This window comes from Diabrotica virgifera, chromosome 4, assembly GCF_917563875.1.
Source record: "Diabrotica virgifera virgifera chromosome 4, PGI_DIABVI_V3a".
Taxonomy (NCBI): domain Eukaryota; kingdom Metazoa; phylum Arthropoda; class Insecta; order Coleoptera; family Chrysomelidae; genus Diabrotica; species Diabrotica virgifera.
Window position 1 is genome coordinate 70055081 of NC_065446.1, and position 17496 is coordinate 70072576.

The 17496-nt window shown below is 34.1% G+C and overlaps 1 protein-coding gene across 1 annotated transcript in view; it reads right to left on the minus strand.

Annotated features, from left to right (window-relative positions):
• LOC114324821 (ATP-binding cassette subfamily C member 4) overlaps positions 1–17496 on the minus strand; it is a 258504-nt gene that overhangs the window by 76637 nt on the left and 164371 nt on the right. Inside the window, exons 9-10 of the mRNA XM_050648247.1 lie at positions 9570–9885; positions 1338–1508 (exon numbers count right to left, since the gene is read on the minus strand). Coding sequence (XP_050504204.1) covers positions 1338–1508; positions 9570–9885 — 487 coding nt within the window. The remainder of the gene's footprint in view (positions 1–1337; positions 1509–9569; positions 9886–17496) is intronic.

Below are 17496 nucleotides of genomic sequence, written 5' to 3' on the forward strand. Positions count from 1 at the left end.
TATTCAAAATTTTCTAGATATCTCGAATGAGTGAGCTTTATCCGCTTGTTTGCGTTCTTCGCGGGTATTTTCGTTGTCAAATCATATAAATCTTAGCATGGTCTGGAAAGGATTAGAAGACATTGCTGCTCGTATTAGTGACAGATACTCCATAATCCACACCTCACACAAGTTTTCTTTGATATTTCTACGAGTATGTACAGCTCTTTTGACGCCATTTCTGTAAACTACACTGCAATGCAAAAAAATCGATCCACTAAAAATTTGGTCATTTTTGAAGTTTCGAAATTCTTAAACCTGTTGTTCGATTTAAGTGATTTTTTTACCCCGTTATAGCCTTATTCATTGACAATATCGCTGTAATAATATTGTTGCTAGACAGTCAAATTGTCATTGTATACTGAGTGTACGAATCAAACTGTGTTTTTTTCTCAAAGTTCGCATCACCTTGTGGACTATTCTAGCACTTATAAAATACTGAAATTAAAACCTAACTATAGCCTCAGGTTTTCTTACCATTTTGTCTTTCGATTCATTCGCTTATGTTGGATAATAAAAAAGTTAGGTACTTTAACAACTGGCCATGTTCGTCATCAGTACAGGGTTTTTTTGAAATAAGTGCGGCAAACTTTAAGGGGTAATTTTACACATGAAAATAATGACAGTTTGCTTAATAATCATATGTCCGCAAACGCTTCGTTTCCGAGATACGGGATGTTCAATATTTTTTTACAAACTGACAGTTCATTTATTGCTTAAAAACCAGTTGAGATATGCAAATCAAGTTTGGTGGGTTTTAAGACGTAGTTATTGCACATTTTTTGACATACAATTAAGAATTTTATACTCACCATTGGCGTGCGTACGGGTAATATTATGGGTCATAATACCCGTTTTTTGTTATAGTAATTTCAATAATTTACAATAGCGAAGAGCGGTAAGTCATAGCGGCTTCTAATCTTTGTTTGTAAATCCGTAAAAGAACAAATTACCGAAGATTATTACTTATTTATTGCAATATTCAATAATTGTTTACCAGTTATGCTAGTAATAAATAATATTATCTTAAAATTAACATCTATTTTCTTTTACATTAACGAGTTTTTAAGAAAATACATAATAGGTACAATTGTACCTATACCGTCTGTTAACGGTGTAAAATTATGCCGCTCGACAAAAGTTAAACCGTTAAGTAAAGGTTACTTCAAACATGTTTTTACGGGTGTTTTATTTTGTATTTTTTTATTAAAGCCGATTTGATAAAACTAATCTAAAACATTAAAAATAATATTCTAAAGTTCTACATAGTTATAAGCGTATAAAAACATAATACTTACAGCCAAAGAACTCATAGACTGGAAATGAGGTACTGTCGAATTTTTACGAATCTTATCGCCAGTCTCTGGTACCTTTTCTTTCTCTTTATCATCGGCCTCAGGTTCTTGTTGAAGAGCATTCAAGTCATTTTCCGACAATTCGTTAAATTTGGCTATTTTCTCAATTTGACCCTAAAATAAATTAGAACAATGAAATCTATTGCTAAATATAAACTTTTTTTAAAACAACATTTTTAATGTTCTGACCAAGGGCGCAACCAGAAATTGAATTTGGGGGAAGCCCAAAATAATACAATAATATGAAAAGTTTATTGAACCACATTACATTACATTACATAACATATTGTTTGTACCAAAGGAGGAATATTTAACAAAATTTTAGATTACCTGGAAAAAAGAGGCACAAAATAAAAAGGAGTTGAAGCAAAGGAGACCTATGTTCCAAAAAGGCGATTTTAAGGTTTTTATTTTTTATATCTTGTGGATGTTTAAAACAAAGCAAAGAGGATGTTTTAAAAGAACAGTTAGTTATTATTTCGCCAATATCAATGACAATACCTGCCTTTTGTTAAATCGAGATTGTGATCTTAGTTGTAAACTTTAGAAATTTGTTTTGAACACAAACTTACTTTTGTCACGTTTCGCTTAGAATAATTTGTACGATTTTACAAATGAAAAAAAATATTTTATTTATTTTCGCTGTAAGGAGTTATTGTATGAAGACATTATAAAAGATTCCTCTGAACATATGAATTTTATTTCCACTTGGTTCATTATTTTTTTATAATAAGTAATATTAACATAGTTAACAGGCGAATTTAAACAAAGTCGACGTTACAAATGGCTACTTAATTTTTTAAAAAATATGATAGAAAAATAGTCGAATCAAACAGGTAGTCTTTAGATTTTTTGTATTACCAGAAAGCCCATTGTAAGTTATAAAATTTGTTTATTAAAAAGAAACTGTTGCTATGGGGTGGCCTTGGGCCCCCTCCTTGGTTGCGCCCTTGGTTCTGACTGACCAATAATTAACACCTTTAGGGCACCAGTAGCCCTTGCGTCAAAATTTTTAAAAATATAATCAATTCTCCTCTAACGATTCGTAAAATAGCATAAGGGAAAAATCACCGCACACATGCGACTTTCTTTACAAAAGAAAATTAAATTTTCACGCAGATTTCTCAAGGAAACCTCCACAGTTTTCCACATATTTGACTCTCGTTGTTTTCATCTTTCAGCACTAATAGATTCCATAATTGGACCAGGAAATGGAAAATTTCCCTAAATGAAGGAAAATCGGTTCATATAGAATTTACTAAAAAGTGAGGAAGACAAATCTATAAATCTGGACCTCGGAGGTAAACTACACTATGTCGACATGGTGTTGTTTTGTTTTTTTTCCTTTAACTCACTCAGCTCTCCAAGTGCTTTCTAGAGGTATAATACACTTTGTACTAATGACGACGAAAACGAAATTACCAAAAGAATAGAACACTATGTTCAAATAATTTAAGAGGTAAAAAGCGCCATGTAAACTTGGTGTCTTTACCTCACAGTTACTAGCTGCAGGCTGATGGCAAACAACACTATGTTGACATAGTGCACTGAGCACCTGATAGCGGCAAATGGGTCATAGATTATTGTTCTTTTTAACAGAAATAAATCTGTTTGTTTTCATCTATTCTTTTTCGATAGTTATATATTTTTGTTGTTTTTATAAAAATAGTGGTTATTAATACATTGTAATAAACAATCAACAAATATTGCGTACCTTCTCTTAAAAATTGGTGTTTCTATTTCGAGTGGTATTATACACATAGCTTCAAAAGTTATGCATCACTTAAAATTATGCTAAATTTAAAGAGATTATAAAAGAAACAGAAATAAAAGTACAGTAGAACCTCGATAACTCGGATTAATCGGGACCGCGGCCGATCCGGGTTATCGAAAATCCGGGTAAGCCGGAGAGCATGGTAAAAATTAATAAAATACGGTATACTTATAGATGTGGTACGGATGCACATTAACCGAACTATTCAGAGCAGCAGCATCTAAGATCAGAATGCCCATGATGATTGCCAACCTCCGTCGCGGAGATGGCACGTGAAGAAGAAGAAGAAGATACTTGATAAAGTCCGTTATAATTAAAATAACATGAAATATAAATATATGCACAGTACACATCTAACTTACCTATGATTAATTATTTATATGGGAAATAAGCCACAATTAAAATGAAAAAAATAATTTTATTAACGTTTCGACGCCCAAATCGGGTGCCGTTGTCAAAATACAAAATATTACTAAAATAAACTAAAGTGTTGTTGCTAAGCAAAAAAATTCTTCTATAATTTATTTAATCTCACTCATTTATATTGGCAATTCAGACATATATTATACATTTTAAAGTAGAAGACTTTAAAATGATATTGCCAATATTTATGAGTTGCGTTCCTGGGACGACTTACTGAAAGATAGTTCATTCGATTACATGAAATTAACACCAACTCAAGAATATCCGTCATAAAAAATTATAGCATGTGATATGTCTTTAAAAAGACAACCAAATGCAACGACAGTAAAATTCTCGCGTTAGAGACTTCATAGTAAATCACTTACCTATAGTTGTATAGAGATAGAGTATAGTATAGATAGACAGTATAGAGTATTGTTCATTTCTAGGTAAAAAAACTCGAGTCAGTTTCCGGTTGTGTCAATTTCGTCTGCCATCGGAACAATGTTGTGTTATTTAAGAACAGTGGCTCTTTCATTGTTTAAAAGACCATTGTTTAAAACATAATTTTTTAAAAGACAGTTGGAAATAAATAAAAGAATAACAGGTGCCTGTTGTTTGCGATAGCCCCAGATAATTAACATCGTTCTGCCGCCGCCGCCGTGTGCCATGAGTCATTTTTACTATCGTATATTTCAAATTACACAAATACCCATTATCTCTCAAATATTATATTATGGTGGAAGCCAAGTTTTATCAATGAAACTCGATATTTTTAAGACATTCCAGAAGAGGCTACAGATAAAATGTTTTAATATAATACCTACATTTTTATTGTTGAAATGTTTGTCTGATGAAAATCGGTCCGGGTTAGCCGGACTTCCGGGTTATCGGGGGCCGACTTATCGAGGTTTCACTGTATTATTAAATGTTAATTTCTTTGTTGGGCTATAATATGACAACAACAAATTGACAACATTTAATTGTCGTTATTTCTGTTTTTTTTAAAGTCAATAAATACATATTGGTTCATTAATAATAATGTTCTATTTGTGATATAATATAGACAATTAAATGGACAACCAAAAGACATACCTTGTGTTTGGTAGGTACATACAAAAAACCTATTTAGTATTAGGTAAAATGGTATTACCTCATAATTAACATTTTTTATAAAATCTTTTATAGTGCGCCTAACAATTTAGCTAGAGACTGTATATTACGGAAACAACAGAATGTGTTCAGATTGTTCGTTAAACATCTGATGTTGAGCGTTTTAAAGAATTCTTCCACTCACTTTTATTTTTTTATATAATATAGCTTGATAATTTAACATCACCATATTTTTCGGTGAATTTAGACCATACTTTTCACTTTCTCAGGTATTATAATTTTATTTTGTTTCTTAGCGACAAAGGTTTCCTATTTTACGACATATTATTATTATTATAGAGCTGTAAGAAATTATGCAGGTTATTTTTGATCTCATTTTAGATAAATACGATAAGTAACAAACTAGTATTGGGTATTTCGCAATATCAACAAGTACCTATACAAAAATATTTCGGCCAATATTAACTGGTAAATTTCTATGAAATGGGTTTTAAAAATAATGAGAATGGCCGTTAGTACAGGTTGCCGATATTGACAGGTGGCCGTTAACACAGGTTTTACTGTAATAACATTTAACTAAAATAAAAATTTGTTTCGTGAGAAGTAGCTAATTTTTTGGGCTTAAATACCTTCAAATTCTTTAAATTTGTTATAAGTAGGTATAGATCAAACCTATCAGAGGTAAACTGTACTATGTCACTGTAAATTACCATTACTTACAGCAATTAGGTCAAATTTTAACGTTTTATTAGTTGGATTGTACAAACTACTTATATGTTATGATTAAAATATGATCACGTTGTCTTTCAGACCGAAAGATACCTAATTATGGGATATATAAGATTTTGAAAACATTCAGAGGTAAACTGCACTATGTCACTGTAAAATATCATTAATTACAGTCATTAGGGCAAATTTTAACGTCTTATTAGTTGTATTGTACAAACTAGTTATATGTTATATGATCACATTGCCTTTCAGACCGAAAGATACCTAATTATGAGATATATAAGATTTTTAAAATATTCAAACTGCTCTACTGAAAAGTTGCTTAAAATGACATAGTGTAGTTTACCACCGAGGTCCAGAAATATAAACGGTCATGAAATTCCATACGCTAATACAGGCATATATCTGGGTCTAACCCTAGATGCAAAGCTGAACTGAAAAGGACACGTAATTAAAAACGGAACGATTTGGGTATCAGATTCAAAAAGATGTATTGCCTTCTGAAAAGACACTCAGCCTTGTCAGTTCATAATACGCTTTTACTCTACATACAAGCAGATTTTAAAACCTAAGTAGACGTATGGCATCCAACTGTGGGGTAAAACTAATATTAAAATAATCCGGACTTTCAAAAATAAATTATCGAGGTCCATTGTTAACGCACCTTGGTACATCCGCAACCAAGATATCCACAGATACATAGGGGTGGGGTATGTTGAACAAAAAATATAAAAAAATCGCCTGCAGGTATAAAGCAAGGTTTTCACAGCACCAAAACGTCGAGGCCATTCAGTTTCTGTATGACTCCAGCCAAAAAAGAAGGCTCAAGAGGACAACGCCATACGAATTAGTGTGATGCATAGTGCAAGTTAAGTGAAAAAGCTATTGTGATTGATGCACAAGAACAAAGTGTTTTAAAAATTAGAACAAGCTAAGAATAAAGCACTGGGTGATTCTTAGATTAAATTAGATAGTAAGTTAGCATCCATTGATAATTGTATATTTTGAATTGTTATTATTAAATTAGATTATAGTTTAATTGATTGTTAGTTTTTCTTTAAACAGTATTTCTTTCATCTAACAATAAAACACTGAAAACCTTTGTTTTCTATACTTCCACAAAATTTATTACAACTATGTGACTACAGCTGTGCCGGTAGAGTGCCATTCTCAAGAGATTTAGTTTACTATGTGTTTGCTTTTTTGAGTCTTTAACTGAAGAGGTTGAGGAGTGGGGAGCTGTTTGTCTCGAGTTGGTCATTCAGAATTATATCTGTATTTTTAAATTTATTAATTTCCATAGATTCTAATAAAGATAGCTTAAGGCCTTTATTTTGAATATGCAGAATTTGAAACTGTTCGTTAAAAGAATGATTATGATCTAGAAGGTGAAGTGCGTATGTAGAAGTCTCTGTTTCTCTATTGTTGAAAGCCCTTTTGTGTTCTGCTATCCGTTTGTCAAAGGTTCTGCCAGTTTGACCAATGTAAGTTTTCGGACAGTCACCACAAGTTAGTTTGTAAACACCACTCTGTAGTTGTTTCCTCATTCGGCTCTTATTATTCTTAATATATTTGCTTAAGTTGTTGTTAGTTCTGAAAGCTGGTGTTATTCCTTTCTTTTTTATGTATCTGGCTATTCTTGTTGTTATCTTGACAGTATATGTGATAGAGCAGAAGGTACTGGGTTCTTTCTGTGGTGGTAGATAGACTAGTTTCAGGGCTTTCTTATTAAGTTTTTGGTTTAAAATTTTGTTAATTGTTTGTTCGTTATAGCCATTGTTTACTGCAGTTCTATCTCGAAGTTATTTTTTGACATAGGAATTTCTGTTAGTCTATGTATCATGCTATGGTAGGCTGCTAATTTGAGTTGTGTAGGATGGGATGATGAATTGTGTATAGTTGTGTCAGTATGGGTAGGTTTATGATATACGGAGAACTCATGTTTGTTGTGTAGTCTAGTAATTGTTACATCTAGAAATTAGTCTATCCACCATCACAGAAAGAACCAAGTACCTTCTGCTCTATCACATATACTGGCAAGATAACAACAAAAATAGCCAGATACATAAAAAAGAAAGGAATAACACCAGATTTCAGAACTAACAACAACTTAAGCAAATATATTAAGAACAATAAGAGCCGAATGAGGAAACAACTACAGAGTGGTGTTTACAAACTAACTTGTGGTGACTGTCCGAAAACTTACATCGGTATAACTGGCAGCACCTTTGACAAACGGATAGCAGAACACAAAAGGGCTTTCAGCAATAGAAAAACAGAGACTTCTACATACGCACTTCACCTTCTAGATCATAATCATCCTTTTAACGAACAGTTTCAAATTCTGCATATTCAAAATAAAGGCCTTAAGCTATCTTTATTAGAATCTATGGAAATTAATAAATTGAAAAATACAGATATAATTCTGAATGACCAACTCGAGACAAACAGCTCCCCACTCCTCAACCTCTTCAGTTAAAGACTCAAAAAGGCCAACACATAGTAAACTAAATCACTTGAGAAAGGCACTCTGTCGAAACAGCTGTAGTCACATAGTTGTAATAAATTTTGTGGAAGTATAGAAAACAAAAGTTTTCAGTGTTTTATTGTTAGATAAAATGAACTTCTATCAAGTAACGGTCGAATCCATCAATATTTCTTTTATAAACAAAAATCGACAAATACAATTGCAATTTATGTTATTATTTTATACGTTTATAACGATCATTTCCACCTCCACTAGTTTCATCTCTTTTTGTTTCGCAATGTAATATGTTTTCCATCTTTTGCGCTATTTTGCCGGTTATTAGCGCGCTCATCACTATATGTATGAGGGAGTAAGGAATATACTAAATTTACATTCAAGATGCAGTAGAAATAAACAAACCAAGACACGTTAAATGCTACTAGGAGCACTCCCGAATCATAATTTACAATGTATAACCTTTGAAAATCATGATTTATGATTCGGGAGTGCTCCTAGTAGCATTTAACGTGTCTTGGTTTGTTTATTTCTACTGCATCTTGATTGTAAATTTAGTATAGTGTTAGAACATGTGTGGGAGACACTGATAAATTTCATGTAAAAGTAGGATTGCACCAAGGCTCGGTGCTTAATCCTTATTTATTCTCGTTAGTTTTGGACCATATAACAGCGAAACTACAGGGTAACATTCCATGGTGCTTAATTGATGTAGTGTTAGTAGGAAATAGTGAAAGAGACTTAGAACAAAAACTGGAACAGTGGAGACAAGCTCTGGAGGAAAAAGGTTTAAAACTTAGTAGGACAAAAACAGAGTATTTGAAATGTTCATTTAAAGATGAAGTTGCTACAAATAGAATGGTACCTTTGGATGGTGAAATGATTGTGAAAAGCTAGGTTTTCACCTAGTTTTAAGTACCTAGGATCGGTATTACAGAGTAATGGAGAAATGGATGGAGATGCATGCAGTAGAATTAGAGTTTGATGGATGAAGTGGAAGGAAGCGAGTGGTGTGTTGTGTGACAACAACGAATGCATGTGGTGGAAATGAGAATGCTTAGGTGGATGAGTGGGGTGACAGAAAAGGATAAAATTAAAAATGAGTATATTAGGGGCAGTCTAGCAAAGTGAGAGAGCATATGTTAAGATGGTTTGGTCATGTTCAACGTCGAGATGTTAATCACCCAATACGAAGAATAGCTGAAGTGCAGATTCATGGAAAGAGTAGGAGAGGAAGATCTGCAGGGAGACAATTAGGTAGGACATGTTGGTAAAGGGGATTAATATTGATATGACCCAAGAGGAATTGTGTGGAGAAATGCAATTAAGGAAGCCGACCCCGCATAGGGATAAGGCAAAGATAATGATTATGATTGACCCATCGCTGTGGAATTTCCATTGTTGTAGCTTAATTTTCAAAAAGCATGGAATTTTTGGCAGCAAATATTAGACACTTAAATTATCCCTAAAAAACGCTGAATTTAAAGTTTCACATTATAAAGTCCTTATATCTTGACAGATGTATCTGTCACTATTACGTCACCTGTTATGACTAGTTGAGGAACCTACGTCCGTTTATTTCCTCCCTCCAAATTTCACTATTATAGGTATATAACCGTTTAAAAGATACGAGGGGGGACCGGACTTTTGACTAGCACTGTAGATAGGTACTTACATTGTTTATAATAATTATCAAATCAGCTTTCTTCATAAACTGGAGCTGATGTGTGACCAAAATTCTAGTTTTTCCATATAAATATTTCGATATACATTCATCAAAAAGATGTCTTGCTACCTTTGTGTCGACCGCCGATAGCGGATCGTCGAATAAGTAAATATCTGCTTCAGTGTATACTGCTCTGGCAAGATTAATTCTTGCTCGTTGTCCTCCACTTAACGATGTTCCTCTTTCACCTACTAAGCTTCTATCACCAAAGGGAAATTGTTTAAAATCTCTTTCTAGAGAGCACACCTTAACTACGTCATGGTACCTAAAATTGATGAAGTCATAAAAAACTAATTTGGCAGCTAACAATATCTTTTAATCATAATTGTAATGTCAAAATTATGAAATTTTAAAGACAAAAAATTATGAACATAAATGTTACCCCTCTTAAACGAGCCGCTTATGACTGCAATGTATCCGCGTAAACGATTGGGTACATTCCATTAACTAAATATATAGTCCGTCTACAAAGTATCCGGAATTTTATATTTTTCCTAATTTTAATAGATTTCCTTTTTGTAACATTTTAAGACAAAAGTAATGCATCAAATAGGTTGTGCCGATAGTAGGTTATGGACAAAATCGCATGACAACACCATCTGTCAAATATTGTTGTTTGTAAACAGACTTATATAAGGCAGGCCGCACATCAAAGAAACATGAAACGTAAATTACGTTTCATGTAAATAAAACAGTGCTAAACAAATATACGTCCGGCCATTTATGAAACTCTCCGAAAATAAAAATGTGTCATGAGCATGAATCACACTCGTTTCATTGGTAGGCGGACTTTGAGATTTGTTTAGCAGTGTTTTAGTTTCATGAAACATGTTTTTCGTTTCATGTTTCATGTTTTTCGTTTCATGTTTCTTTGGTGTGCGGCGCTTAAGATTTGTGAAATAATGTCGCAAGTAGAAAAAAGAAAAGTGGTGGAATATTTGTACAGAAAGGGTGTCCGGAACGTTACAAAATTAGTGCAATTGACTGAACTCGGAAAAAGTGCAGTGTATGAGACAATAAAGAGGATAAAAATGGCATAGATATGAGACATATACCAGTTTCTGGTAGACCGCGTAAGATTCGCGGAAACAATTTAAATGAAATAAATGGCGACTCGATTCTAGTTTTCTGTTGACCTAGATATCAAAATATCAACAGGCACCGCTGGGAAATATTCCAAAAATGCGGTTCAGAGAAACTATATGAAACGAGTCTTTGTACTCTTATACAGAGTATGGCATTAGTAAAAATACAAAAATAGACGGTTTAGTTTTGATTTAAATCTGTCTCCTGCCATCCCCCGATAGCGCTATTTCTAGGTCTACCTTTTGTCAAGGAGGCTATGCAAGAAGACAAATTTAAATCAAAACTTCCGTAGTTCTCGGTATACAATAAAACTATTTATACCGGAGTAAGGTTAGAACGCCCTCTAACGGGGAATAAGTGAAATAAATGGCGACTCGATTCTAGTTTTCTGTTGACCTAGATATCAAAATATCAACAGGCACCGCTGGGAAATATTCCAAAAATGCGGTTCAGAGAAACTATATGAAACGAGTCTTTGTACTCTTATACAGAGTATGGCATTAGTAAAAATACAAAAATAGACGGTTTAGTTTTGATTTAAATCTGTCTCCTGCCATCCCCCGATAGCGCTATTTCTAGGTCTACCTTTTGTCAAGGAGGCTATGCAAGAAGACAAATTTAAATCAAAACTTCCGTAGTTCTCGGTATACAATAAAACTATTTATACCGGAATAAGGTTAGAACGCCCTCTAACGGGGAATAAGTGAAATAAATGGCGACTCGATTCTAGTTTTCTGTTGACCTAGATATCAAAATATCAACAGGCACCGCTGGGAAATATTCCAAAAATGCGGTTCAGAGAAACTATATGAAACGAGTCTTTGTACTCTTATACAGAGTATGGCATTAGTAAAAATACAAAAATAGACGGTTTAGTTTTGATTTAAATCTGTCTCCTGCCATAGAAATAGCGCTATCGGGGGATGGCAGGAGACAGATTTAAATCAAAACTAAACCGTCTATTTTTGTATTTTTACTAATGCCACTCTGTATAAGAGTACAAAGACTCGTTTCATATAGTTTCTCTGAACCGCATTTTTGGAATATTTCCCAGCGGTGCCTGTTGATATTTTGATATCTAGGTCAACAGAAAACTAGAATCGAGTCGCCATTTATTTCACTTATTCCCCGTTAGAGGGCGTTCTAACCTTACTCCGGTATAAATAGTTTTATTGTATACCGAGAACTACGGAAGTTTTGATTTAAATTTGTCTTCTTGCATAGCCTCCTTGACAAAAGGTAGACCTAGAAATAGCGCTATCGGGGGATGGCAGGAGACAGATTTAAATCAAAACTAAACCGTCTATTTTTGTATTTTTACTAATGCCATACTCTGTATAAGAGTACAAAGACTCGTTTCATATAGTTTCTCTGAACCGCATTTTTGGAATATTTCCCAGCGGTGCCTGTTGATATTTTGATATCTAGGTCAACAGAAAACTAGAATCGAGTCGCCATTTATTTCACTTATTCCCCGTTAGAGGGCGTTCTAACCTTACTCCGGTATAAATAGTTTTATTGTATACCGAGAACTACGGAAGTTTTGATTTAAATTTGTCTTCTTGCATAGCCTCCTTGACAAAAGGTAGACCTAGAAATAGCGCTATCGGGGGATGGCAGGATACAGATTTAAATCAAAACTAAACCGTCTATTTTTGTATTTTTACTAATGCCATACTCTGTATAAGAGTACAAAGACTCGTTTCATATAGTTTCTCTGAACCGCATTTTTGGAATATTTCCCAGCGGTGCCTGTTGATATTTTGATATCTAGGTCAACAGAAAACTAGAATCGAGTCGCCATTTATTTCACTTATTCCCCGTTAGAGGGCGTTCTAACCTTACTCCGGTATAAATAGTTTTATTGTATACCGAGAACTACGGAAGTTTTGATTTAAATTTGTCTTCTTGCATAGCCTCCTTGACAAAAGGTAGACCTAGAAATAGCGCTATCGGGGGATGGCAGGAGACAGATTTAAATCAAAACTAAACCGTCTATTTTTGTATTTTTACTAATGCCATACTCTGTATAAGAGTACAAAGACTCGTTTCATATAGTTTCTCTGAACCGCATTTTTGGAATATTTCCCAGCGGTGCCTGTTGATATTTTGATATCTAGGTCAACAGAAAACTAGAATCGAGTCGCCATTTATTTCACTTATTCCCCGTTAGAGGGCGTTCTAACCTTACTCCGGTATAAATAGTTTTATTGTATACCGAGAACTACGGAAGTTTTGATTTAAATTTGTCTTCTTGCATAGCCTCCTTGACAAAAGGTAGACCTAGAAATAGCGCTATCGGGGGATGGCAGGAGACAGATTTAAATCAAAACTAAACCGTCTATTTTTGTATTTTTAACAATTTAAATGCTTTAGTGGCTTTAGGACGACAAAATCGGCGCCTAGGGTTTCGAAAATTAGCGAACAGATTTGGAAATCAACGAAGAATAAAAGTGTGCCCAGAAATTGTCCGCATGTCACTGAAAAAGCAAGGCATGACACCTCTGCAAAGGCAACGAAGAATATATTTTGGTCGTTGTTCTGAAGCTATTTTCTTGTGGCATTTTTGCAATTAACTAGCTTTGATGGGAAATAAGCAGTGCTGTGGGAGAGAGGGGATATGACATAAGAGATGCTCTCGTGTTTACTAAATGGGACCACTTGATTTGACACTTTTGGGAAAGGCAATATGGCGGCGGGCAGGTTTTTTATGTTATACGTGGAATATATGTTGTTAATTAATTATTAAAATTATTAATTATATATATATATTTATACAATATAATACAATTTTATAATTATATACTTTATATAGAACAGAATATACTGCTAAAGAGTTGTTCCGCCATATTGCCTTCCCCATTTAGCCCGTGAAAGCGATCCCATCTACTTCACCTCATGTCACATCCCCTCCCTCCCACATCACTGGAAATAAGCCACAATTTCACTAAAAAGATGATTTTATTAACGTTTCGACGACAAATCGGGTGTCGTTGTCAACATACAAAAAATATTAATGAATTAAACAAAACGATTTTTGTCAACGTTTTCGAGAAGATAATTTTAATAATGTCTTTATATCTGATGAAAGTTGTTTCCAGCTTGGTGCAAATCATCTAAAAGTCCTATCAAGAGAAAATGTTACCGATCAAATTTCCCACTAAAATAATGGTTTGGGGAGCCATATCTCAGTGTGGTGCTACACCTCCTCTATATAGTTAATGGTACTGTTGATAGTGCGAAATATTGTGATATCCTAAATGGTTTTCTTCTTGAAACGGCTCATGTTTTATATCCAGAGGGGTGGCGTTTTCAGCAAGATAATGCGAGATGCCATACTTCTTCTTATACTCAAGCTTGGATGCAAGAACACGAATTAGCAACAATTCCGTGGCCAGCAGCATCTCCAGATCTTAGCCCCATTAAAAACATATGGGGACTGATGAAGATTGAGGTGGAATGAGCAGCGCCACGAGATAAAGGTTTGATTCGGTCAGTTTTACAGGCCTGGAACACCATTACCGAAAATTATGGCCTTGACCTAGTTTCGGGTGTACCTGGACATTTAGTTAAGTGTTTAGATTTAAATGGAGGTTGTATAAGTAAATGAGATGAATTATTCGTTGAAATTTTATATTTTAAGTGATAGAAATAAATACCGTAAAATTATAATTCTGCTTTCTTTTTTCCGGATACTTTCTAGACGGACTATACATAATAATCAATAATCATGCTATCACTTAGCCCGGGAGTACACAGACAGCGGTCAGCCTGGGTTCTTTCAGATTGTCGCGGTTTACCTGAAAAACCCAACTGCCGCGGTTCAAGTTGCCAAGGAACAAAAATGGAATCGTACATACATATGCAACCGCTCCGTCGTCAAACCACGGCGATGAGGAATGAGACCGGCAGTCAACCGCTCTCATGTGTACGATACAAACGTCGGCTAACCACGACGTCAACCGCTGGCAAACCGCCCTCATATGGACAAGCGCTTTGTAGTACTTACTTTCCTAATCTAATAAAACATATTATTTGCAGTCCGCTACGACAACTGTCAGTGAGAACTATTGCTGTCTAGCGTTTATATTCACAGAAAGACAAAGAACGCGAAAACTCTGCCATGTAGGAAACAAAAAATTAATTGATTTAGATTTAGTTAGAGAAATTAACAACCAAATTGGTAACAAACAAACTGAATAAAACTATAACATTAGCAGAAGAACAACAAGGTTTTAAGAGGGAAAGATCATGCACCGACGCTATATTAATGAGGCAGGTTCAATAGAAACCATTAGAATACAACAAACCGGAATTATTGTGTTTCATTGACCTTAAGCAGGCATTTAACAGGTCCAATTAAAGGACGTTATCCATTATTGTATGCAAGAGAGGTACCTCTAGGAATAATTAGAACGATCGAAAATATCTACCAGAAAAACACAATAAAAGTAAAAGTAGAGAAAGAACTAACTGACCCAAATGAAACTGGCAACGGGATAAGACTGAGAAACGGGATTTCCTGAGTCCTCTATTGTTCAACCTGATCATGAATGAAATAAGAAAAAAAGTAAGAAATAAAAAGTATACCAAATGGGAGAAAAACAACGTAAAATAATTTACTATGATGAAGATGTAAAACTAATCTCTCAAAGTGAAGATTATTTACGTCTTTAGTGTCCTCCTATACGGAGTTGAAAGCTGGAGCCTGACAGAAGATGCCATAAAACGGTTAGAGGCGTTTGAAATGTGGTGCTACCGACGTATGTTGAGGGTCTCATATATACACCACACAACTAATATAACTATTCTCCAGAGGCTAGGAAAAGACAAAGAAATAATTAACACCGTAAAGAACAGAAAATTGGCTTACTTCGGCCACATTATGGGTAATGAAAAATACCGACTGCTGCAGTTGATTCTACAAGGCAAGATTGAGGGCAGGAGAGGCCCTGGACGTAGACGTATATCCTGGCTGGCCAATCTTAGGAAGTGGACTGGTCTAACGTCAACTGATCTATTTCGAGCTGCCGTAAATAGAATAAGATGGGTCAATGTGGTCGCCAACATCTCTAGAAGATAGGCACTTTTAGAAGAAGAAGATTATTTACAACGTATGCTGCACATATTTAATATAACTGCAAGAAAATTTAACATGTTAATTTCCCAACAAAAGACAAAATACATGGTTATAACAGCAAATCAACTAAGATGTAAATTAGAGCTGGAGAGTCAGATAATAGAACAACTGGGAGTTTAAATATCTAGGCATAAAACTATCTAGCTAAGAAAATCTCGAAATAGAAGTGAAAGATCAAGTGAATAAAGCAAACAGAGCCGCAGGATGCCTGACTGAAGCAATCTGGAGAAATAAAAATATCTGAAAGGAAATGAAAGGCAAAATTTACAAAACACTCATCAGACCAATAATGCCATACGCCACAGAAACACGACCTGGAACAGACAGAACAAAAATAATGCTAGAAACAGCAGAGATGAAAACCTTTCGAAAAATAGATGGAAAGATATTATGGGCTAGAGCTAGAAGTACCTATATACGACGGAGATGCAAGGTGAACGACATTAATAACGGGGTAAGAAACAGAAGAGTAGGATGGAACGATCACATAAGTCGAAGACAACAAATTGACAAATTGAGTAGTAAACTGCGATAGACGGTTCCCTAATAAGAAGACGATTTATGGGGAGACCACAAAAATGATGGAACCAGAAGATACTGGAGGCACGGTGAGAAAAGCAGACAAAGTGATGTCTACACAAAAATAAGAAGATAGAGAAAGACGTTCATTATATGATTTAAGTGACAATGTTTATAAATGTCAGGTCAAGGGTACAAAAAATATAAAAACTAGCCATGGGCATAATATCTAATAATAAGATTTTTGGACAATTTTAACTTAAGAGGATCGGTACGTTTTTTCGGCTGCAATGCTATTCAAATGGGGATTCATTTTTTTCGAATCCTGAGAAAACTAATAAGTATTTTTAAAAAATTTAAACGCAGAATGAAAGATTACGTTATTAGCGAGGGCCGAAAGTCCCTGAGAACTTCTATATTGTTTATTTTAATAAGTTACAGGGGTTAAAAACTAAGAGAAAATTTAGTGTTATTTTAATTTCAAATATCTCATTAAAAATAAACTTTTTATTTATTCTTAGGGACTTTCGGCCCTCGGTAATAATTTAGTCTTTCATTCTGCGTTTAGATTTTTCAAAAATATTTCTTGGTTTTTTCAGGATTCGAAAAAAATGAACACATGTCCGTGGTAATATTTTCCAAATCTATCTTTGTCATACAACGCACTTAGTCGAATAGAATATTGTCAGTCAGACACTGACAATCAGTGACAATTTTAAATAATTATTTGACATGAATCGGGAATATTTTTAGTTGTTCATTAAATAATATTTATATATAGTGTATTTGATAAATAATTGATTTAAGAGGTGAACTTTATAAAAAGTTATTTATTGTGTATTATTTATGGAAGATAGAAGCAGAGAATACATTAAGATATATTCTGTGATCCAAGTATTTTGTTTTTAAAGATGTTCAAAATTGAAAGCGTTCCATAGTAACAATATATTATTAAAAAATCACTAACACTTTTGCTCTTTTCTCGATTGAGTATAAGTTTTTGTTGTAGGTACATATTATTACAATCACTGAATACATAGCTAGTGAAAAAATTATCACATTTATTAACTGAATTAATATTTTCCAATTATACAAAAAATAACAGTTATCCAAGAACATTCAAAAGCCATC